We start from the raw sequence: 24,798 nt of genomic DNA on the forward strand, positions 1-24,798 counted from the left end.
AGGAGTGTGTTTTTGTTCAATATGTTGATTTAGAGGCTGAGCATTTGGAATTTATCAGTAAAATATTCCTGTAGATGTTTGCACATGTTATTGCTTGTGGGACCCATCTAAATTTCTCAACCATTGTTAGAAGAACATTGCCGACCTGAGTTTAAGAACTGAGATCCGTAACAATTCTGGGTTTCAGAAATATTCAATTACAGGAAGTTGTTAAAGGCATTAGGCTTGTTTAGTTGTATTTCAGAACAGGAAACTTTGAAGTGACTAAGTGGGATTCTTCTGGATTTTAAGCAGAAGTAAAATGTATACAATTTTTCGTAAAGCAATCTCTGCCATTAGCTCCTTCAGAGTTTATAATCAGCCCAGCCCAGGCTCCTCCTGAATGTAAATAATGATTACATTCATTTGAATGCAGCCTTGCCGGTTGGCAATAGCAACAACCAATGAATGTTCATTCAGCCTTGATTGTACACCACTTATCGGCAAAACTGAGAAGGTGGGAGATAGTACCAGGGATGGGCTCTGGTTTTGAGGAATGAAGGAAGAATGAATGAAATAGATTTGTGTGACTTAAGGTAGGGATGAATCCTTTAGGAATCCAAGTCACAGCAAGTGCTTTGCAGCTGGAGGTGGTCATGGAAAGATTGGGGCAAGAATCTTTACGTGTGACGACCAGGGATTGTAAACGATGCGGATCGGTGAGGAATGCCGGCTGGACGGGACTCTGGGTAGGAGCAGAGTTTTGGGAGATGGACTTTGTGGGAAGCAGAGTGTGCAAGACACTGAGGGAGTGGGGAAGATGTGATAAAGGTGAGCTGGTTTCAGTGAAAAATGGGCTGTAATAGAGTGAAGATGGAAGGTGATCTTTGTGTGATAATCAGCAGAAGGTGGCCTTCCATCCTCAGGTAAGGAGACCAAAACTACCAAAACAACCTGGCTACTCCCAGGTTTTAGCCTTACCTATGCCGTGTATAATTGCAGCAAGACAGCCTTGTTCCTGTACTTGCACCTCTGGCCATGAAAACCAGCACCCCATTTGCCTGCAATGCCTCCTGCTCCTGCAGGTTTACTGTACACCCAGGGCTTGTTGAGCATTCCCCTCTGAGTTGATAACTTCATAACATGAAGAATTTGGTTCAATCAGATGATGGTTTGATGAACTCTTCATTTTGAGGTTTTGTCAACCAGGTGCTAATTAAACTTGTAAAATATAACTACCTGTAAATGCCTCACATGATATATAGACCAACAAACGGCTTTGTCTCATTGGACTTTTGTACAAGTTTTGACTGAGAATGGCTTTCTGTGGGACAGTGAGAATTCTAAATGTGGTTTCTGGTGGGGGTGGGTATCTGTGCTGTGGTCTCATGGGACTCTGACCATCCAGCTGCAACCATAGAATAAATTTCCTTCATCCATTGTGGTGTTTTGCTGGAAGGATTCCTTTCAGGATACTGGTCCTTGCTAATCTGCCAAGCGTACACTGGATAACAGCCAACACTCTGTGTGTATCTGGATCCAGTAGGCCTTCCACCAGCTAATACTGAAATTATTGGAAAATCATTTGGCTCTGTTAGCAGAGGTTTGAGGTCAGTGACCCCGAGGTAGGCAGTATCAAAATTTCCAAATGTGAAAGCTCAAATGCTGCCTCCTCCCCCTCCCAACCTCGCAAACTGTGAAGAATTGGCAGATGTCTATCTGCATTTTTCTTGCTTTCCATTGACTGCTTTGATCAGAATTGCTACAACTGTGTTCCTTTGGCAGGTGTGGGGTGAGAAAAAGAGAGAGAGAGAGAGATCTGCCGCTAATTAAAGCCATCCTTTTCGTTCCGAGCTGCCAGAATGAGAGAGGTGTTTCTCTGAAGTTTGCTCTTCAGCTTTGGCCATTGGCCACAGCCAATCATGGCACAGATATGAAAAGATGCTGGAGGAGCCGGCTTTTTGCACGCCTCCCATTGGGTAACCCCTTTGAGCTATTCTCCTTCTCAAACTTGACTTTGAAGATTAAACACCAGGATTGTTTGCCCAGCTGCTGTGATACCACAGTGGGTTACGGGCAGGGGCGGGGTGGAATGGTCAAATTTCTCTAATGCACCTTTCTTTCTCACCTTGGCCTAAATGTAAGTGTACGTGCCAACTCACTGCTGTGTTTGAGTTGCTGCCAGCATCCTGTGTAGAGCCTGAAAACAACAAATGCTGGAAGTCGCAGCAGGTCAGACAGCAACCAGTGGGAGAGAGGACGCTAACGTTTCCAGTCTAGATGACTCTTTGGAGCTGAGGTGAAATATGGAACGAGGGAGGCGGAGGTATATGGGGTTGGTAGAGTGCTAATGAAGAAAAGATGCCAAGAGTTCAGATTTAACTGATCGGAATGTGAGGATGGCAGAACAATAGTGTCTACTTGACAGAACAGGCAGGAGGCTGGAAGAACACAGCAGGCCAGGCAGCCTCAGGAGGTGCCGATGTTAACACTTTGGGTGTAACCCTTCTTCAGGACTGGATCCGAATCGTCAACTTCTCCACCTCCTGGTGCTGCCTGGCTCACTGTTCTTCCAGTCTCCTACCTGTCTACTTTGGATTCCAGCATCTGCGGTTTTTTTGTCTCTAGACTTGGAAAGAACTGGGGTGAAGGATGAGAGAGAGGATGTGGTAACAGAGACTGTAACAAGTACAAGTTAAAAGAAAGGAAAGAAATGGGAATTTGGTTCACAATTTGAAAGTGATGAACTCCATAATAAGTCCAGAAGGCCTGAAAATGCCTCATCTGAGGGTGAGATGTTGTTCCTCCCTGTGATTCACTGGAACACTGCAGCATTCCGAGAATGGGCATGTGAGCAGGACAGTGTGTTAAAATGACCAGCTACAGAAGGTTGGGGTCATGCTTGTACTGAAATGCTGCCCCCTCCACACTCTTTTCTCTTCAGCTCTGAAGACCAATCTCGATTCAATGTTAACTTGTTCTCTCTCCATGGGTACTGCCTGACCCACTGTGATCTCCCAGCATTGGTTGTTTTGAGTACAGATTCCAACATCTGTAGTAATTTGCTCCCAAATCCTGCGTAGATCCTGCTTGGTTTAGTGTGGTAGATAAACTAGATGTGGTTTGCTTAGACTCTCATATTGTTAACCAGAGACCTTTTGGGGAGACCAGTGTTCAGGATCTCCAGAGTAAGCCCAAAACTGTTCTGACTCAATTCGTGACATCCTGTTGGGTGGTGATAATGGCATACTTCAGTGTTAACCCTTTCTGTCCCACATACTAGTGAGCATGTTCAAATCCTAATTCATGCTAATTGACCATAAAGGCTAATGGCTTGTATGTTTTCTCTCTCATCTGTACCAGCTGGCTGATAGATTTAAGGACTAAAGTGTGGAGCTGAAAAAGCACAGCAGGTCAGGCAGCATCCAAGGGGCAGGAGAATTGACGTTTCAGGCATAAGCCATTCCTGATGAAGGGTTTATGTCTCAAACATCGATCCTCCTGCTCCTTGGATGCTGTCTGACCTGCTGTAGTTTTCCAGCACCACACTCTTGACTCTGATCTCCAGCATCACCTTTTCTCCTGGCAGATTAGGGAGAATGGTTATTAAACTGTTCCGGTTTGTCGCTGATTTTAATTGCTGTGTCTATGTTGCTGGGAGATCTGTGTCTCTAAAAGTGTCACTGTCATTAAATCTTGAAGGCTTACGTCCTAAACAATGGGCTTGCACCATGTGCTAGGGCTGACAGGTCTCTGTTCTGATGGACCGAACTGAATACGGGCTTTCGGAAGCTGAGGAAATGCAACTTGGCCTGTCTGTATGGGGCTGGTTTTGTTGAACCTTTTGCCTTAAGTCTTGTTTCTGTCTCTCTAACACTGGTGACGTGGGGAAGTCTAGCAGCTAGAAACCATGAACCTGCTAATGTGGGATCTTTTAAGCTGCATGGAGGGCAATTGACTTGTTGAAAACTTGTGCACTAAAGCACGATGTTTTGAGTTGGAAGTCACATCACAAACCCTTCGTGAGCTGAATTGAGGGGCTGTCACGTGTTCATGTGTTTAGGTGGGATAGGAGGGTGAGAATGAACTCTGGTGGCTTTGTTTTCCTATTAAACAATTTCCTTTTGGGGTGGCACGGTGGCTCAGTGGTTAGCACTGTTGCTTCACAGCACCAGAGACCCGGGTTCAATTCCCGCTTTGGGTGACTGACTGTGTGGAGTTTGCCCATTCTCCCAGTGTCTGTGTGGGTTTCCTCCGGGTGCTCCGGTTTCCTCCCACAGTCCAAAGGTGTGCAGGTCAGGTGAATTGGCCATGTTAAATTGCTCATAGCGTTAGGTGCATTAGTCAGAGGGAAATGGGTCTGGGAGGATTACTGTTCGGAGGGTTGGTATGGATTTGTTGAACGGAAGGATCTGTTTTCACACTGTAGGGAATCTAACCTAAACTGTATAGTCATTGGAGGTAGAGCTGTGATTACAAATTGGCCTTCGCTAATGAGCAATAGGAAATAAGCACAGCAGGAGTCAGTGGAAGTAATCGTTTCTCACAGTTTACACGTGGTATATATTGGTTACCTTGAGTGTCAGAGCTGACAAGAAAAGGGCAGAGACCTAATTGGAGGAGACAGTAAGGAAAATTAGCTAACTCAAAGTTTGAGGGGAAAATATTTGGGGAGGTAAGATGTATAAAATTTGAGGTTTTGCGGAGTGCAAAGTAAAGTTCCTGGAGTCTGTCCAACAGTGATGGAAGAATTACATAGTTGGGGGATTGAGGTGGTTTGACTGTGTGTGTGCTTTAACCTTAATCTGAGTAAACCCAGAAACCACCATGCACAACGTCCCCAATCTGTTAGCACAATCATGGTATCCTCTGTGCTTCAGGACACATTGGTGCAGTAGTAGGTTCTCCTAAAATTGGGTGGACTAATATATCTTGGGCTCAAGATTTTCATGAAAGACTTCACAGCTAAGAGTCAAGTTTTATCACATCAGCCATTGGTTACATTGGCCTTTTATCACCTGCTTTCCTCCACTAGTATGTGGTTGACAATGTGTGGCCTTTTCACAAACAGCAATGAAGGTGTTTACAAATGCCACGCTGCTTACAATAGCTCCCTTGTGAAATGACAGGATATTGTAAATCTGATGAATGCACAGGTGGGACTGAGTGAATGTTGTTTTGAGGTTTCCTGAGTGAAACACTGACTGGACTCTTGGTTTTAGATGGTGGTTGCTCATGTTCTGAAACAGGATTATTTCTGCCTCTTTACAAAGAAGTGAAGTGCTTTGCTTTTGCAATTTAAAACCGTAATGAAGAACTAGTGGGTTAGTGTATGAGAAATGCTCGTGATAACTAATAGGAACCATGTTGTAAGAAAAGCCATTATATGCACAACAGGAAGCTAATGAGAAGGTGAGCTTGTCCTTCTGGGCCCCTCGCAAATATTTCAAATGGAATCCTGATGTCACTCTCGCTCTGTGGGACACCTCCCTCCCCTTCCTGGACCCCTCCATCACCATCTCCGGCGACTGACTAACCACGGATATCTACTACGAGCCTAGCGACCTGGACTGCACCACCTCCCACTCTACCTCCTGGAAAAACATCATCCCTTGTTCCCAATTCCTCTGCCTCCACCACATCTGTTCCCAGGATGACAAGTTCCACCTTCAATAATCCCAGATCACCACCTCCTTCCAAGATCTCAATTTCCCTTCTGACGTGGTTGATGCCCTCCATCGCATCTCCTCCACTTCCTGCACCACCGTCCTTGAACCCCACCCCTCCCAATGCAACAAGGACAGAATTCCCCTGATCCTCATCTTCCACTCCACCCGCCTCTGCAAACACTGTATCATCCCCTGCCACCTACAAACGGAACGGATCTGACCACTAGGGCTATATTTCCTTCCCCACCCCTATCAGCATTCTGGACAGACCATTCCCTCTGCAACTCCCTTGTCAGGTCCATGTCCCCCACTCCCGGCACTTTCCCACCTTTATGGAATCTGTGTTTGGAAGTCTCTTCTTAACAAGAGGATGTCCAAAATGAGGATGTGAGGTGGTACAAATGTCCCCTCTTTTGATGTAGAAGGGCGGAGCTCATTTTTATAAGTGGTCAATGGCTGACCCAGTCTGATTGCCTACAAGCCAATTGGCCTCTTGCTGACAGCACTCCATCTTCGGAGATGGGAACAATGTCAACTTCCTCTCTTCCTTTTAACCCCAAAGCACCCACCAGAGCTCTCCACTAGCAAGTGTGGTCATAGGCACCACAAGACCTTCTCCACCCTGTGATGCAAGGAAAGCTTTCGTGTTTTATTCTCCAATGTTTTTTCCCCTCATTTGGTTTGCACATATTGTTACTCTCTGGTTTACTAGGATCTCCTGATGATGTCAGTACTTGCCGGAAGATAACTTGTCTATTTTTAAAAAGACTGAAATGGAACATGATTTTAAAAACGATTGATATTCATGGTTGAGTCGCCTTAACTAGTGAGATGTTGTGAACTTAAAATGCCTTGCATGGCAGATGTTTTCACAGTAAAGAATTTATTTGCATGGAAGAAAGCCCAGGATTTTGGACAGTGCATGGGATTAATCGGTTCAAACAAAAGAAAAGCATGATGGGCTGAATGGCCTCCCATCCTTCTGTCAGTTCTTCAGAATGTCTGCCTGGATGTAGACTGATTTTTTTTTTATCTGGGAGGAATATTCCAAAGGAAAGCAGGGTCAAATTCCATACAGTTGGGTAAGGATCTAGAGTTCCTGTCAGCATTCCCGTGAGCTTAACCCCGCTCTGAACACTGGCTGCTGTAATGATCCTCTACATGTTTTGTTTCTTCCCCCATCAGCTATGTTGTATTTTATCTATTAACCACCATTAGTAAATAACCCGTGTTTTCCACTTGATTGGTTTACGTGCACAGCCAAAAATGAAGCTACTGACTTTGAGACTTGGGATTAATGTTGGAGGTGCTAAATAAAAACAAAATCCAGTTTCGGGATGAACTGCAGAGGCCCGGCACATTCTCCAGGTGAGAACCTAAATCCAGTCAACACTGTTTAGTCCTTCAACATGCAACTTGGCAACAGCACAAATTTGATAATGTGTCTCTGTCACCAATAGTGGAGGAGAAATGGGTGATGTCGAGTTGGCAGAAGTTGGAATAATGAGGATAAAGGCAAGATTGTGGAGGTATTAGAAGTTCAAAGTTGGTGTTTGGGTAGTGGCCATTTGGGATTGGCATAGTGATCAAGTGGAGATCAGAAATGGTGCTGTGCTGTATCAATGATTCTGTAGCTGGTGGGAGGGTGTTAAAGAAGTTCTGACATGACAAAAAATCAAACAGGGCTGTGGCGCTAGAAATGCAGTTCTTATTGGATAAGAGCACAGTGGTTCACACTGCCTCAGCACCAGCGACCAAGGTTCAATCCCAGCTTCGGGCCACCATCTGTGTGGGGTTTGCACATTTCTCCCCGTGTCTGTTTCCTCCAAGTGCTCTGGCTTCCTTCCACAGTCAAAAGATATGCAGGTTAGGTGGATTGGCCATGTTAAATTGCCCATAATGTCCAGGGACATGCAGGCTAAGTGGGTTAGCCATGGAAGATGCAGGGTTACAGGGATAGAGTTGGGGGGGTTGGGGTCTTGGTCTGAGTGGAAGACTCTTTGGACAGTTGGTGTGGACTCAATGGGCAAAGTGGCCCCTCTGCGCACAGGGACTCCTGTGTGGAGTTTGAATTACGCCCTTGGTCCAACAGGACTGATCTCCCCCACCCCACCCTCCCAATGGGTGTTGAAAACCAGGGAGTGAATGTATTTGAGTTAAAGAAGACAGTGACTGCTTACTGCACGAGTTGATGATTATGGGGTTGAGAAGAGGTGAGCGAAGAAGATGAAATTAGATGCCACCTCAGATACACACAGACCCTTTACCATTGTAAGTAATGTTGATGAAGGTAGTTGTGGGTGAGGAAACCGGACGGTGATGCATGGGCAGTTGGAAAGGTATTGTGGAAGTTGCATTAATTGGTTTCACTTGAGTTTGAATATATTCAGGAGTATGGAATGGCCATCCAACTCTTCAGTAGAGGCTGGCGATAGAGAATGATAGTGTTTGCTGCACAGAGTTTGAGGTTAATGTATGAAGTAATTTGCTGTCAATTGTTGAAAATATCGCTAAGTTGCTAGGTTTAACGTTGTCAGAATCAACTGGATTACTAGCAGGTAATCCCCTAAATAAAATGTCAGCTTTCCTTTTTAACATGCTGAGGAAAAGTTATTCAAATGTTCTTTTAACAGGCAGTCACTTGCGCAGAAACCAACTCCCAATTACTCCATCCCCTATAAAAGAATAATTCACCTCTTGCATATATCCCCAATAGTGACTGACCTATAGGTTTCCAAGGACAGTGGAAGTACAGCTCTGAACGGAAACTTAGTGATTAGTATTTTCATCCAAATTGAAAGAAGGTTAACCTGATGAAGATAGAGGCATACAGCATGGACAAGCCCCCTCAGTTCAACTCATCCATGCCAACCAGATATATTCTAATCTGATCTAGTCCCATTTGTCAGCACTTGACTCCTATTCCACAGCTCCCCCCCCACCCCATCCCCCAACCTTTCCTATTCACATACCCATTTCCTAAGCTTAAGAGGGATGTGAATGTAGGTATGGTTAGTAAGTTTGTAAAATATACCAAAATTTGGAGGTGTAGTGGATAGTGAACAAGGTTACCTCAGACTACAACGGAACCTTGATCAGATGGGCCGATGGGCTGAGAAGTGGCAGATGGAGTTTAATTTCGAGAAATGTAAGGTACTGCATTTTGGGAAGGCAAATCTTGGCAGGACTTAACATTAAGGTCCTAGGGAGTGTTGCTGAACAAAGAGACCTTGGAGCGTAGGTTCACAGTTCCTTGAAAGTAGAGTCCCAGGTAGATAGGATAGTGAAGGTGGTGTTTGGTATGCTTTCCTTTATTGGCAGTGCATTGAGTTGGGAGGTCATGTTGCAGCTGTCTAGGACATTGGTTTGGCCACTTTTGGAATATTGTGTGCAATTCTTGTCTCCCTGCTATAGAAAGGATGTCGTGAAACTTGAAAGGGTTTAAAAAATTGCCAGGGTTTGAGCTGTAGGGAGAGGCTGTATAGGTTGGGACTGTATTTTCCCTGCAGCATCGGAGGCTGAGGGGTGACCTTTATAGAGATTTATACAATCATGATGGAGAATGGATAGGGTAAATCGACAAGGTCTTTTCCCTAGAGTTGGGGAGACTGAAACTAGAGGTCATGGGTTTAGGGTGAGAGGGGGATGATTTAAAAGGGACTTGAGAGATAGCTGTTTCATGCTGAGGGTGGTGAGTACGTGGAATGAGCTGCCAGAGGAAGTGGTGGAGGCTGGTACAATGACAACATTGAAAAGGCATTGGATGGGTATATGAATAGTCATAGGGTCATACAGATGTGTAGCATGGAAACAGACCCTTCGGTTCAACTCGTCCATGCCAACTAGATGCCCTAACCCAATCTTCTGATAGGATGGAGACCAGAATTGCATGCAATATTCCAAAACTGGCCTCTGATCAAACAAGGAAAGCATACCAAACACCTCCTTCACTATCCTATCTACCTGTGACTCCGCTTTCGAGGAACTATGAAACTGCACTCCAAGGTCTCTTTGTTCAGCAACAGTCTCCTAGACCTTTCCATGAAGTGTATAATTCCTGCTCTGATTTGCTTTTCCAAAATGCAGCATCTCCCATTTATCTAATTTGAACTCCATCTGCCAGTCCTCAGCCAATTGGCCCATCCGATCAAGATCCCGTTGTAATCTGAGGTAACCTTTGCTGTCCACTGCTTCTCCAATTTTGGTGTCATCTGTAAACTTAGTAACTATGCCTCCTATCTTCACATCCAAATCATTTATTAACAAAAAAGAAGGGTTTAGTGGGATATGGGCCAAATGCTGGCAAATGAGGCTAGATTAATTTAGGCTGTCTGGTCAGCACAGATGAAATGGACTGAAGGGTCTATTTCTGAGCTGTGTAGCTCTGACTGTAAGTAAAATCCTATTTTGTTGCACTTTCAGGAAAGGTTGATGGGTAACTCTTGCAAAGTTGCATGCAATCAGTCACAGCTACACTACATTCTGGAGGTCTGTCTTCCTAGTCTTCCTAGTTTGTCTCTATAAAAGGGAATTAGATTAGATTACTTACAGTGTGTAAACAGGCCCTTCGGCCCAACAAGTCCACACCGACCCGCCGAAGCGTAACCCACCCACACCCCTACATTTACCCCTTACCTAACACTACGGGCAATTTAGCATGGCCAATTTACCTGACCTGCACATCTTTGGACTGTGGGAGGAAACCGGAGCACCCGGAGGAAACCCACGCAGACACTGGGAGAACGTGCAAACTCCACACAGTCAGTCGTCTGAGGCGGGAATTGAACCCGGGTCTCTGGTGCTGTGAGGCAGCAGTGCTAACCACTGTGCCACCGTGCCGCCCCCGTACCATACCCTGAGAGATGTAATCAGCTCTCAGGGTATGGTAAAAGTTAAGTGCTTGGTTGTTTCCACTGGTTAAGACAGTAACAAGTGGGCACAAGAAAGACTAAAAAGATTAAAAGAACACTTCCCAGTGCTTTCTTTCAAAGGCAGTTTGAATGCAGAGTTCTCTCAACAATCCCAACTGTGCTGAAGCAATGTCTGCACACCCTTTCAGTATATTTTCTGTAAAATGGTCTTGAAATTAAGCAAGAGAATGGAGTTTTGTCAAAGTTGTGGACTTGACAAGTTCTCCTGCTTTGACAACAGTCTGTCTTTCCGTCTGAGTGTTGATCACTTCATCTTTAGCTTTTGTCTCCTACTCTCAGACAGTTCACTAGTAATGGTGCTATAGGAATGTAAATTGTTCTCAGCTGGGAAATGCTATTATGAAAGTTTAAAGAGTATTGTAAATGTGACAGAAGTTAAAAATAAATGTTAGATATTGAAAGCATTTCCTTTTGTAAATAAAGGCTATAAATGGCTTGACATAAGTGGCATACAGGATATTGTTTATATCTTCAAATTTCTTGTAACAGGAATTAAATTATACAGATTGACATGTTGGTATAAAAGTACTCCAGATTCAGTTGAAATAAATTGAAAGATCATAAGGTTTGTTAAAATACTGTTTGAGTATGCAATGCTCAATTTAATAGCAATTCCAGGATTCAATAAACCCAGTCCCTTTTTTTATTTTTGTTTTCAAATCAGTGAGGAATATTTCCGCAGAGTCTTTTGTTGTGGTGTTTATCTTTTTTAGTTGAGCTGGTCGAAGGCATCCCCCAAGGGTTCACTCCTCCCAAGGTGAGCACTAGGCTGAGAGGGAATACTCCGCAGTCAGAGATGACCGGAAGCACTAATTTGAAATCCCCATATGCTCATTTAAATAATCCTGTGACTCTATTTGAAGAGAAAACTGAGTTTGTGAGATGCTCCGACTGCATTCCTCCTGTGTACAAGAGAAGAAAAGATTTGTTCCTTTTTTCTGTTTGTGGGGTTTGTATGAAAATTCAGTGCAGAGGTTATCCACCAATTGAGTGACTTTGGAGAGTAATCCATTCTTTGTGACGTCCTTTTGAAAACTGTGCTACGTGCACCTGTTTCATTTCTGTCTAATTTCTAATGTAAGTACCTATTTTGTTTTGCAGACTTGTGCTAAGGACCAAAGCGAATCGGTGAACACTTTGTTTTCTCCCATCGCTACTGGGAATGTCGAAAGCCTAACTAAGATCAAGCCCTTCTCCTTGGAGCCTGACGTCTTCCTGTACATGAGGGTCCATGGCATCTGAAAATTCCAGTGGCTCTCAGTATGCCCTCACTGCCCTGGGGGTTGGCATGCTTGCCCTGGGAATCATCATGATGGTCTGGAGTGTTGTACCAGGATTTGGAAAAGACAACGCCACTTCAGGTGGCAACAGCAGCTCGCCGACTGCAGAGGGATCAAAAACGAAAGTGTCACAAGTGTCCTACATTCTGTGCGCTGGAGGAGTGGTCCTGCTGCTGCTGTCCATCTGCCTGAGTGTCCGTGAAAAGAGGAGGCGTAGGACGCAGGAGGAAGTGCACAATGCTCCCTGCGAGTCAACCATGCTGCCAGACAAGTCAGTTGTGCACTATGTTTGTTTCTTTTAACTACCGGCGTGTTACTGTCCCCTCACCCCTGTTCCCTCTCCTCCAGCACCCCCCTCCTCAATGCACTCCCCCTGCCCATCTCTTCTGAAGGTGCTGTGCTCCATATGCACATGAAATCATGCCCAACATGTTTTGTTGTTCACTTGTGGCATGTTGGCATTACTGGCTGCACCAGCATTTATTGCCCATCCCTTGTTGCCCTTGAGAAGGTGGTGGTGAGTTGCCTCCTTGAACTGCTGCAATCCATTTGCCATAAGTAGCCCTATAATGATGTTAGGGACGGGAATTGTAGGATTTTGACCTAAAATGATTGGTTATATCAGTGACTAGATTACCCAGCTGCGGTCTGGCTGCCTTGGCTAGTACACCCCTAATCCAGCAGCCATCAGTGGACAGTTCTGGCCATTTGGCCCATGTGCCCTGCTCTCCCATTCAATAAAACCACTGTGACCTTGACTCCATATTCCACCTAACCCCCATTTTTCCTTAACTTTCTCCCTTCAGTCACGAATCTCATACAGGACTGGTTGTCAGTGTAATCTTCATTTAGTTGAAGGTCTGAGATTGGTTTGTTCATCAGATTTAATAGATGTGAAGTTCCGTGCTTGTAGAGAAACCTAGCCATTCATCCTTCCACGTGTTGCACTGTGGACTGACTGGCTGCTGGTCACATGATCTACATCCTGGTTTTGGCTTATTTTAAACCTGACCTCAAAATACTTCCCATTGTTTCAAATCAACGACCTCCCCTCCAATGCGCACTGGGCAAGAGTCTTCAAAGACTCTTGACCCTGGCCAAAGGGTTTGTACTGCGTTATGTTCTGTTTTCCTCATTGTCGCCTTTTAAAGGATCATCTCTTTATTTATAAACAATCCCCTGCCCTTCACCCACCCAGTCAAGTCCCCATGTTTCAATGAGATCATTTTTGCTCCAGCCCCAGTCTTGCCCAATCTTTGCATGTCGGATATGTGATTCACCCCAGGGATTCTTTAAACGGCTTCTAATGTATTGTTGTGGATAAATCACTACAAGTTACCTTTAATTTGGCTGCTTGTTAACAAATCTCCTGACAATCAAGTACTGAAACAATGATTTTAAACTTTATTCCATGTAGCAACAAAAATAAATCCCCATCAAGTAAATGAGTTAAACCTCTCAACCCTTTGGCTATTACCCAGTTAATGGTGGAACTTGGCCAGATTCCACCAACACTGCCTGTCTCTAGAAGTGCCCAGGGTTCAATCCTGATGCGATGTTATTCTTCGAGGTTCTACTCAAGAGTTCTGGTGCTTGATTCTTATGTAGATTTTTATCCTTCACGTCTATGTGGTACAATTAATTTCTTAAGTTCTTTCACCTAGATTACCACCTTTTTTATCAGAAGTAACTTCTTTGTTCCTTGTTACATTTGGCTATAACTTTGGAGACACGTGGCTTTGCTTCAGGGTAATCCTTGCCTTTGGACAATAAAACATCAGTTTATCAAGCTGGTGTCAAAGCTGTTTTGTTTATGTAGCTTTCACTCCCCTTCCTTTTGCCAGATCATTCTTGTATAACTTTGTCCCTTTTTTAAAATAGTTTAGTCCAGACGGAGTTATTGCTGCTGCCGTCTGTGTAACAACAGTTTATTTTTGTACCCAGTACACCCAGATCTCTACAAAGCTTTTCAGTGCGGAATCTCTCATCACCTTAAGCAATGTTGTTTTCTAGTCTTCTGCCAAGTGGATGAGGTCACATTTCCTCACTTTGTAACAGTCAAGTCACCATCATCCCAGGGGACCATAGGGCCTCCCCCTCCCCCACTCCAGAGAGAGACGACTAGTGGTGAGTTTAATTGGAGGGGAGCCTCAGGTGAGGTTGAGAACAACTGTCTTTCATGGTAATCTCTGCTGGTAAGGAATGATCCCTCGCTGTTGGATTACAAACCACCAAAGAGCTGACTGCCTGCCCCCTTTCCTCACGCATGCCAAGGAGATCATAGGTTACAGGGAGAAAGTGGGAAGATGGGATTGAAACACCTATCGGCCATGATTTAGTCTGCTCCACCAATCAATGGGCCAAATGACCCAATTTCTGTTCCTCTGTCTTATGGTCATATACTCTCCATCTGCCTACTCACTTCACCTACATCACTTTGATTGGTTGATTGTTGTCTTCACACCCTCTTTGCTTACCTATCTTTGTTAAATTTACTGACAATACAATCCCTTTGTCTAAGTTAAATTGCAATTAATTGAGGACCAAACACTGATGGCTATGGCACACACCACTCATCACATCCTGCCAATCTAAACTACCTTTCTGTCTACGCTGTATCCTATTGGCCAACCAATCCTCCTACCCATCTGCTCTTTTACTTTGTAGAGTGACACCTTGACAAATGTCTTCTAAAAATCTAAGTTGTGCATAATCTACTTGCTCTATACTGTTCATTACTCCTTCAAACACTATTTTGTTTAATCACTGCTGGATTGTGGGCATTGCTGGCTCGGCCAGCACTGTTACCCAGAGGGCAGTTGAGACTCAACCGCATTGCTGTGGGTCTGGAGTTACATGTAGGCCAGACCAGGTAGGAATTGCAGTCTTCCTTCCCTGGAGAACATTATTGTAAAAATCTGTCGAGGACACTAATCGACAATAGTTGCATTGTCACTATTAGATGAGCTTCTCATTCCAGATTTTATTTCCATTGAATTCCAATTCCACCAGTTGCCATGGTGGGATTTGATCCCATGTCCTCAACATTAATCCGGGGCTTTGGATTACTACGCCAGTTATTACTATTGCACCACTGCTTCTGGTTTCCTTTAGTTTCCCTCTGTCATTAAGAGTGAGTGATTTTTCTTTCCCTTGTTCTTGGCCTTGATCCACTCTGTATTTGACCCAGCTGTAATGCTGAGAATAGATTCCACCATTGTCACAAACTGTTCAATAGAAAGCTGATATCTTCTAACATGTTCCCCTAGATTCCCACCTAAATGCATTTTTTTTTGGTGCCGGGGTGTTTGTCTCTGTCAGTAGTTGGTACGTCTTCAAGAGACGTACTTTCTGATATCACTATTGGAGCATGTGACGTGGTCTAAAGGTCTCCATCTTAACTAGGGCCACTTAAAGCATGACAGTGTGTTGCTGTTTATGACCAAATGAGAGCATCTAAAACCTGAAAACGAAACAGAAAATCCTCTCTGTTCTTACATTCAAAATGACATTACATCATTCCTGTGCTACTGACATCATTCCCACCTGTTGACTCATTGCACTTATTTGGGGTGCTGCCGTTTTATTTTACTGGTAAAGATTTCTCAAAGCTGTAATAGATTTCAATAAGTTACTCACACCCAATTGCTTACGTGACTGGGATTACGCAAAAATTGCTGTTTCAGATCTAGGTAACCTGCTGGCGGCATTAGCAGGAGGAAGAGGGTGATTTTTGATTAGCAGACTGAATGATAAAATAGCCAAAATGAAGTCTCTCAATTGCCAGGAAGAAACTAGGCTGGCAAGTGAGGCCAGTTATACGTGTCCCCCAAATCCCAGCCAGTGCTCAGTGGAAATGTGTGAAGAAAAGTGCTGTCGATATCACTCGCATATTTTCATTTCCTGAATCCTGGTGTAGTGTGGAGCCATTTCCAGGCAGAAGTGGCTTCACTTCCATCCTCTCCTTGCCTGACTTGAAGCTCCATGTTCATCAGGAATGTGCCAACTGATTTTTCACTTGTCACAGTTCACCCTGTGCTAGGGAATACAGAAAGGTGAGCAGCATACCTTCCCTTGGCCACTACAGGAAATGCTGCCTGTTGTAATATAGAAAAATGGCCCAGAGCACATCACCTGATTGAGTTATTACACTTGTTTCACATTCTTGACGTAAGCAGTGCTGACTGGGCCAGTATTTATTAGTCATATTAATTATCCTTGAAGATAGTGCTCAGTTTTTGCCCAGAACCATTCCTGTCTGTGGTGTGTTGCTGGTTAAAGCACAGCAGGTCAGGCAGCATCCAAGGAACAGGAAATTTGCCCTGTTGAACAGTCCTACCTGTCCATTTTCCTTCCCAACTATCCGCACCACCCTCCTCTCCTGATGAAGGGCTTATGCCCGAAACATTGAATTTCCTGTTCCTTGGATGCTGCCTGACCTGCTGCGCTTTAACCAGCAACACATTTTCAGCTCTGATCTCCAGCACCTGCAGACCTCACTTTTTACTGTCTGTGGTGTGTCAGTATATTCACTATACTGCTTTTTTTTGTTTCTGACGTGACTTGTTGCAACATTTTTGCCAGGCCATTTATACAGAGTAGTTAAAAATCCAAGTAGGGCGACGTGAGGACTGCAGATGCTGGAAAGGCATCTCTGTACTTCCACATATGTCATCTACTGTATCTGTTGCACCCAATGTGGTCTCCTCTAAGTTGGGGAGACAGGACGCCAACTTGCAGATCATCCCAGAGAACATCTCTGGGACACCTGCACCAAGCAACCCCATCGCCTGTGGCTGAACGCTTCAACTCCCCCCCCCCCCCCCCCCCCCCCACCAGAGACATGCAGGTCCTGGGCTGCCTCCCATCACCAAACCCTAACCACCTGGAGGGAAAACGCCTCCTCTTCCACCTTGGGACCATCCAACCACACGGGATCAATGTGGATTTCACTATTTTCCTCATTTCCTCTTTTTTTTTTCTTTCCCCCCCCCCCCCCCCCCCCCCCCCCCCCCCCCAAACCTTATCCCAGTCCCAAGCCTCCAACTCAGCACTGCCCTGTTGAACAGTCCTACCTGTCCATTTTCCTTCCCAACTATCCGCACCACCCTCCTCTCCACACCACCCTCCTCTCCAACCTATCACTTCCACCCCCACCTTCATCTACCTATCACATTGCCAGCTACCTTCCCCTCAACTCCACTGCCCTCCCAATTATCTCTTAGCCTCCCGGCCCACAAGCCTCATTCCTGATGAAGAGCTGATGCCCGAAGCATCAGTTGTCCTGCTCCTCGGATGCTGCCTGATCTGCTGTGCTTTTCCAGCACAACATTTTTGAATGAATTGCTGTGAATTTGGAGTTACTTGCAGGTCGATGGATGTAGACGGCAAATTAAATCCCACAGTGGATATTGATAAACTATTTTTGGGTTTTTACAGCAAGTCTGTAGTTCAATGGTTTATTAATCAGACTAGCATTTTATCCCATATCGTGAAACTGAATTTTTCTGGGTTTCTAGGCTGGAGGGGTTTGAACCTGTCTCTGAAGCAGGTGATCAGGTCTCTGGTTTGCTGGAAGGTACACACTTAGAATCTAAGTGAACACTCTTCAACTTGCCTCTGCTTCTATCCTCTCTATCTTGGAGACCGGGATACGGCGCAAGGCAGGAAAACAAAAGGGTGACTGTAATACTGTCAGCACACACGGTATTGACTCAGCTCTCCACTTATCAGATGTTTTCAGCTGAGGGGTTTGAATATCTGTCCATTGGCTGTGTGGATGGACCATGTATTAAAGCACCGTCAGAGTAGGAGGCCACAATTGGAGACACTCTCTCCTGTGTGAGTGTTCCTTTATTGATTCGACTATCCAGTGGCCCCCATTTTTAATATGTGCTTGAGTAGAGAAGCTGGTGGATGGGGGGAAATAGCATCTATCTCATCCTCGATGCTCCACTTGGTTGGTCGTCATCTGGGCTTGTGTATGAACCGTGAACTTGTGGAACTGCATGTGAGCCCACAGAAGAAGAAACAGCGACCATTGGAAATGGGGAAACCTTTTGGGGTGCAAATGTTCTTGTGCCAGTGTTCAATAAGGACATGTTGACACACCCTGTTCTTGTCCCACCCACTGCCCCTCCCTGTGTTTGCCAGTCTGGTTCTGCTCCGTCACACCACGAGGAGCTGTGTCAGTGTGAGCAAGATCTAATGCAGCAAAGGCCGTGGCTGTACTTTGACCACTTACCCTGGAAAAGGGTGTGCATAGTACAGGGACGGAAACACGAGCCCTTTGTTCTGTAATATTGCTGTAGTAACTCTGATTGCAGACTCCAACCTTTAACAACACTACTAAATGACATTAAACCAGATTTTTCTGCGTAACTCGTGTGTGTGTGTGTGCGTGCGTGCGCGCGCTGTGGGGGGGTGGGGGGAGGTGATGGTATGGTGCAAAGGTAGGATAGAAAGAAGGGCACATTGCAATCTAGGTAGTCCTCCGTTTGCTTGACTCTGTTCCATACTGAGTGGTGTGTTACCAGCTACTGAATAATTGCTGTGTTCCTCTTAGTGATTTTTTTTTTATCACTACCTAGTCAAATATTTTGCTAGTTTTCATTCAGGTTATCTGATTGCGTGTCCTTGCCAACAAACAGCACTGTCTTGAAGTTGGGTCAGGAACAGTAAATGAATTTCAGTCGAAATCATTGCAAAGAAGATCCAGTTCTTTTACCTTTTCGATAACCGGATTCTCTCACTTTGTGTGTTGCGCTCTTGAGATGTAACCTTTTTGAAACTTGAAGAAGTTTTGTTTCTCCATATCCAAAGTGCAAATATTTACTCTGAATAGGCACGACTTATTTGTTGTTCTCCCCGTCCTCTCAGTTTGTGTATTTCAAACATTAAACCGAGGCCGTGTCACTAAAGATCTCCAGGAATGTCTACTAGTGACCTGATTCCTTCCACATCATCAAAACATGGCCGCCTCGCTGTTTGTGCGATGTTGATGTACATCCATTGGTGATTTATCCTTAAGAGTGCTTCCATTATTTTTGTATTATTTATTGTATAATTATAACTTTTGAATCTTTTTCTTGCCCCCCCCCCTCACTTTTGTTTTAAATCCCAGGGATGTGAGTGGCAGTTTTCCCAGGTGACTAGCCATGTTGAACCTTTCCTACTAACAGCCATGTTTGTGAGGAAGACCTTTCTCTGACCCTGCACCATCTTCTCCTGGCCTGAGCCCATTCAGTGGCATGGCTGCTATATGAAACCCTCGAGCTGGACCCGCTAGTACAGAGCTCAATACACCCACCAATCTCACTCGCGCTCTCTCTGGTCTTTGCAAATTTGCACCATATTTTGGCTAAATTAAATCTCTATAACTGTGTGAAGCGCTTCAGACAACAGAAGACAAAGTTAGGCTTTCCAATCCCAATCTCTCTGTCATTCTTGTGAACTGCTCTATAACCAACCATTGCATGTTGGGAGAAAGTGAGAACTGCAGATGTTCTAGATCAGAGTCGAAAAGATGTGGTGCTCGAAAAGCACAGCTGGTCAGGCAACATCCGAGGAGCAGACGAATGGCAGTTTCGAGTGTAAGCTCTTCATGAGGAATGTGATTGCATGTTGTCCAGAAGAAGGCTCTATTAATACCTTTGGAATCATTTAGGTCATAATGGTGTTTGGGCTGCTATTGGGGAGATGTGGGAATGTGGAGTTGAGGTTAATCAGATTAGCCATGATCTTAATGGAGCAGGCTCTAAGGAGAAACTGCCTACTCTACACTCTCTCTCGTTCATTTGCTTGTAACATCCAGGTCCTCCCCCACCTTTGACCGTGTATATCATATCAGTTTAACGTGTAATTAGTTGCAAGCCCACAAACTAATCCTAACTGCAGTTCATTAAAACCAGGAATAGGTTTTCCCCTGCCACCTGAGACCTCTCATGTCCTGCAATAAAACAAAAGACCTGCAGATGCTGGAAACCTGAAACAAAAACAGAAATTGGTGAAACTCGGCAGGTCTGGCAGCGTTTATGAGGAGAAAACCGTATTTGTTTGGAGTTTGGTGACTCTTCAGAACTGTTAGCAGTTAGAAAAGCATAGTGTTTGTGCTGAAGACAAGGGGAAGGGGGAGGGACAGGTGAGTGCAAGGATGGATATGGAGCCCAAAGAGAGACGTGAAGTGGGTAGGCAATCAATGGGGCTTCAGCTTCAGTTCTGAAGAGTCACTGGAGGTAATGTTAACTCTGTTTTCTTCCCCCCAGATGCTGCCAGAGCTGCTGAGTTTTGACAGTAACTTCTGTTTTTGTTGCTGTGGTGTGCCATGATCCTCCAGTGACCTTCATAAACTGCAACTTGTGCGTTCTACTGAGCTGGCATGTCCACGCAGCTGTGTTGGTCCCCACACACACACAAGTGGCTTGTGTAGCCATAGCACCAGCTGTCTGAGTTACTTTTATTCTCTGGGTTGTATGGATGGAGCCTCGGGGCAGGGTGGGAATGTGCATGGTTCAAATACAACGTTCCCTTTTAATGTGCCTAACTTGCAAATTGCAGGTGGGGGAAAGATCTTGGCACTGAGAGACTTTGGCACATATCTGACAACAACTTTGCATTAGGATCGTGCCTTTTAATGTTATAAATTGCCCCAAGAGGTTATAAAGCAATGCCTGACACATTAGGTTAAGTGACCAAAGCTTGGGCAGAGGGGTGGGCTTTGAGGAGGGGTGAGTATTCCTGAGCTTGGGGCCTTGCAGGTGTGGCTGCTGGAGTGATTTGAAAATGAGGCCCCTGTTTCCACAGCTCCTGCATCACCAACCAGCAATGGGGATTTGTCAGAGTAGCCAGGACAGAGCTGATGTGGGCACAGCCCCTTGCTGTTACTGGATGTCCTGGTTCTGGGTATTCACTCTCCCGATGTTTTATCTTTTATTTTGCAGTGCCCCAGACCTCAGCGAGCGGTTGGCTGTGCCGAGTTACGACGAGGTCATGCAAGGAGAGCCCTCCCAGCCAAGAGGAGACGCTGAGGCCACTCTGGGGGACCAAACAATGGCTGCTCTTCCCTCTTACGAGTCGCTGGTGGACGTTGGTGTGGCGCCGACCGCAACTGGGGTCGCAGGGCCTAGTGCCACTGCTCAGCCAGGGAACGGGCAGACATCGAGCCGCCCGGGCAGACGCTTCAGCTCGAAGAGGATCCGCCGAATTCTGTCGGATAAATCGCACCTCAAGAATTTCAGGCTCCACTTAAGCAACCTCAACAGCACAGTGGTCAATCTAGAACCACTCACCCCTCCCCCACAATATGAAGATGGAGTAGAGAAGAGTTTCGAGAACCTAAAGCCATCTTGAGTTGGCGCAAAGTGACAACAGCAGCCCACAAAGGGGCGGGGGGGTTTACTCGTTGACTATGTGTGGATCCTGAGGATCTGGTCTGATTGATCTGTGCATGTTTTGTGAAACGTGAGCATTTTCCCTATTAACAGGAATTCCGTAGCTCCCGCAATTACTTTCCCACCAGCATATGGTTCCCAGGAGTTTATCCACCCATTTCTTTGCCATTTGCAGTTCTGTTACATTCCCACGCTCTCTGCTGTGTAGATCTGAACTGTCTGAAATGAATGGGTGGCTGAATTGCCCCAATGCTTACTGTCCTGTTTCTATCCCACTGCCTTCATGGACAACAGGCCTGTCGTTAGTGGAGCTCAGCATTGGGCAGATGGAACGGCTGTGATCCCAATAGAAATCTGAAGATGTTTAAAGGCATTCTGAAAGGTCACTTGTTTGATTTACTGTACAACCTTCCACCTCCCCTTCTGTCTGACAGCTAGTACTAGGGAGGAGGCTGGAGAAAGGGGCATTATGCCATTGGTGGCCACTGGCTGTGCTGCTTTCCAACAAGCACTCAGTCACTTAACAGGAGACTGGCGATTCTGAAGTTTTTTCTGTTTCATACTGGCCTCAAATTCTATTCGAATTCAGTGAGGAAAGTGATTCTATCTGGGGCAATTCTACCTCTTGGTGCAATGAGTTGATTATCATTTGTACAAAGGATCAAATTTTCAAATTGAGACTAGCAACATACTGAACAGTTTCAGAAAGAGAATCATGCTCTTAGTCAATAAAATCCTAACCAGTGGTGGCAGCAACAATCTCTGGGCTGTAAGCTTTTATTTCATGGAGAAGGTTCTTCAACTTGACAAGCACCACATTTCTTCGTGACTTGGGAGAAATCTAAACCAACATCTACGGGGACCGCTGGACACTGGGACCGCTGAACACTGGTAAAAGTGAATGCCCCAAAGGGGGAGTTTGAGATCCCTCTTTTTGTATTTTAAATTGAGAAGATTCAGAATCATGTCTCCGTTCTCCAAATTGACTTATTAGTAAAACTGGACGGTCAGGTCTGCTATTCCAAACCTGCTCTTTGAGCAGGTCATTGACAAATCGATGTTTTCCTGACAGGACTTTGCCTCTTTCTACGATAATTAAACTGTGTTAAAGGCATTGTGTGACTTTTTAAAATTTAATAAAACTTAAGGAGACTGATAACTGAACTACCATTTGGCACTGATGGGGAATGGATATTTAGCAGGTTGTGCCTCGTGTTCCTCGCCTTTGCCAGGAGACAATAGGGCAGGTGCATAACCCAACCTTTTTTGTTTTTGTTTTAGCTATCGGTCTTTAAATGTTATGAAACACTTGTCATTCCCTATCTCCACTCCGTCCCTCCCACATCCCCTCCAATGTTCTCCAGCTCAGTTTTCATTATATACAGTAAGATACATGCATCCTTCATTTTAAAAGGGTAATTTTCTCCCCCTCCAACACTAGTTATTTTGTAGTAATTCACTTCATGGGTGAGGGAAATACACTGTTTCTACTGTGCTTAATTTTTTGAATATAATTTCTGGTCTTCCCCTTTTTTAAGAGGCATGTGACTGAATTACACTGCTGTTTCAAATAATTATTCACAAGTGTTTTTTTGGGTCAACTGTCTTCTCTCTCAATTGCATGTAATTCCCATTTGACTTGGTGCTAAAGACATCACTGCAGCATAGACAAACAAAAGTGCCATTCACCTCTTGTGCACAAACTACCCATAGTAGCCGAGTGTCCAATCAGCTTCCAATGATTGATATTGATGCACTTGGCTATTCCCCCTACCCCTAACCTGCAAAAGCTATTTGTCAGATTTAACCCACCTTCCTGTATTTCACTCCCCTAATGTAGGACTGCTGACAGTGCTCTCCAAATCAAAATCAAAGGTGGAATACAATTCCAGAATCTTGGTGTGAAAACTTTACAATTCCCAGGGTTACAATTTATTTGACTTTTTTTTTTCCCCAGTGATCCATAATTCTCCCTGTTCACTCCTATCACTGATGTTAAAACTCATTGGTCTAACCTCTGAGCTGACTGGAGGCAGTTTCTTATACATTTGATGTTCTAGACAACTTGTATGAATTCTTTATATATAAAAAAAAATGTAGTGCATTGTGAACTTAACTGGACTATACTACAAACATTTCAAATTTCTTTGCGTTTTTTTTAATAGTCAGATATCTGTCTGGGAATTGGTGGCTGATTTCAGGAATCTGTTTGGGAAGTGGATTGGGAATCAGTGTTAGGCAGTAAATTTTTGGGCTGAAGTGTCATGACCGGAAGGTCTCTTGCTTGACCTTCAGTACAGTTTATTAGCTCAAACTCTCAGGTAAAATCAGCCAGCAAAAATCACCAGTGTTGTCCTTTCTTGGGTCGAGACTGTGTACCAATGCAGGATAGATGGATTGGGGTGAGTGGGGTGTGAAATGTTTTTTAAAAGTTGGATCCCCTTCTAATAAATTCTGATTTAATTTGTGCGCGGCAAGATCAATGTTTTTGTTTGTGAATAGAAACACTACCCCATTCTCTCTTTGATTCTAAAGTGTGAAATTGTTGCATGTGTCTGCTATGTAAATTTGGCTAGACTTTGTTTTTCCCCAAAGCTACGTCTGCACCCTTGGAGTATTCACTCTCCTCTCTGCCATCTGAACAAGTACTTTGTTCCCCACCAGTAATCCTTTTAAATTCCAACAATGGCATCTAATTGTGGGGGAGCTATTGAGTTGTAAAGCCAGCCACTGCTCGATTATTGACGCTGGTTCAGTTTGGATTCCTGTTTTTTATACCAAACCCAAGCAAGAATGAACAGAATGGTCTTTTTTTTTAAATAACTGCACTTGGGAGAAATGTTGTTTCCTTTTTAATTCTCATTATATTTATTCATTTATTAAAACTGTATGAAAATTAGGTTCTGGCATTTTGAATTTTGTGATCCCATATATTGATAAATTTTCCAGAGAACAAATGGGCACCAATTGGAAGGTCTGCTTAGCTTCACCTGGAGGCCCACTGAAGCTGTTACCTAGTAGGGTGACGAAACGTCTGGAAATAAATCTTCCAGCTCAGCGAGCAAACCTACATCCAGGTCTGCTTATTGAAGGGGCAGAGGTTTAGCATGTATTACAAGAGCTTAAATGGTGAAAAGGACAGAGTTGAGGTGATAAACCTGAAATTGTTCCCTGGGTGTTCTGGAATTTGAGTGACCGTCAAACCACACTCCCTGTTCAGTTTAACCCATCAAAGCACTGCCATTTTGTGTTCCGAACTAGTGCTTTCACTGAGAACACAAACGAAGATTTAACATCAGAGCGGCCAACTCAAAAAGACTTTCAAAGTCGGTCATTCACTGGCCTGGATTTGAAGCTAGAGTCCAGAGGCCAAATGTGTCTTCTCCAACGTGTCCTCACTCTGTCAGGTCTCAGGAAGTGTTTTTGGATGCTGTTTCCACATTGGGGACACTGGCATCTAATGACAAAAAACTGACAGCTGCAAGGCTTTGCCACGTGTTTTCCTTGTTTTGTTTGAACCTTGGTGATGGTGTAAAATCTGGGTGTGCTG

The 24,798-nt window shown here is 44.6% G+C and overlaps 1 protein-coding gene across 1 annotated transcript in view; it reads left to right on the plus strand.

Annotated features, from left to right (window-relative positions):
- tmem51a (transmembrane protein 51a) overlaps positions 1-24,114 on the plus strand; it is a 45,307-nt gene extending 21,193 nt beyond the window's left edge. The window contains exons 2-3 of the mRNA XM_060851989.1: positions 11,681-12,130; positions 20,799-24,114. Coding sequence (XP_060707972.1) covers positions 11,811-12,130; positions 20,799-21,207 — 729 coding nt within the window. The 5' untranslated portion in view covers positions 11,681-11,810 and the 3' untranslated portion in view covers positions 21,208-24,114. The remainder of the gene's footprint in view (positions 1-11,680; positions 12,131-20,798) is intronic.
- The last annotated feature ends 684 nt before the right edge of the window (positions 24,115-24,798 follow it).

This window comes from Hemiscyllium ocellatum, chromosome 37 (genome assembly GCF_020745735.1).
Source record: "Hemiscyllium ocellatum isolate sHemOce1 chromosome 37, sHemOce1.pat.X.cur, whole genome shotgun sequence".
In the NCBI taxonomy this organism is placed as follows: domain Eukaryota; kingdom Metazoa; phylum Chordata; class Chondrichthyes; order Orectolobiformes; family Hemiscylliidae; genus Hemiscyllium; species Hemiscyllium ocellatum.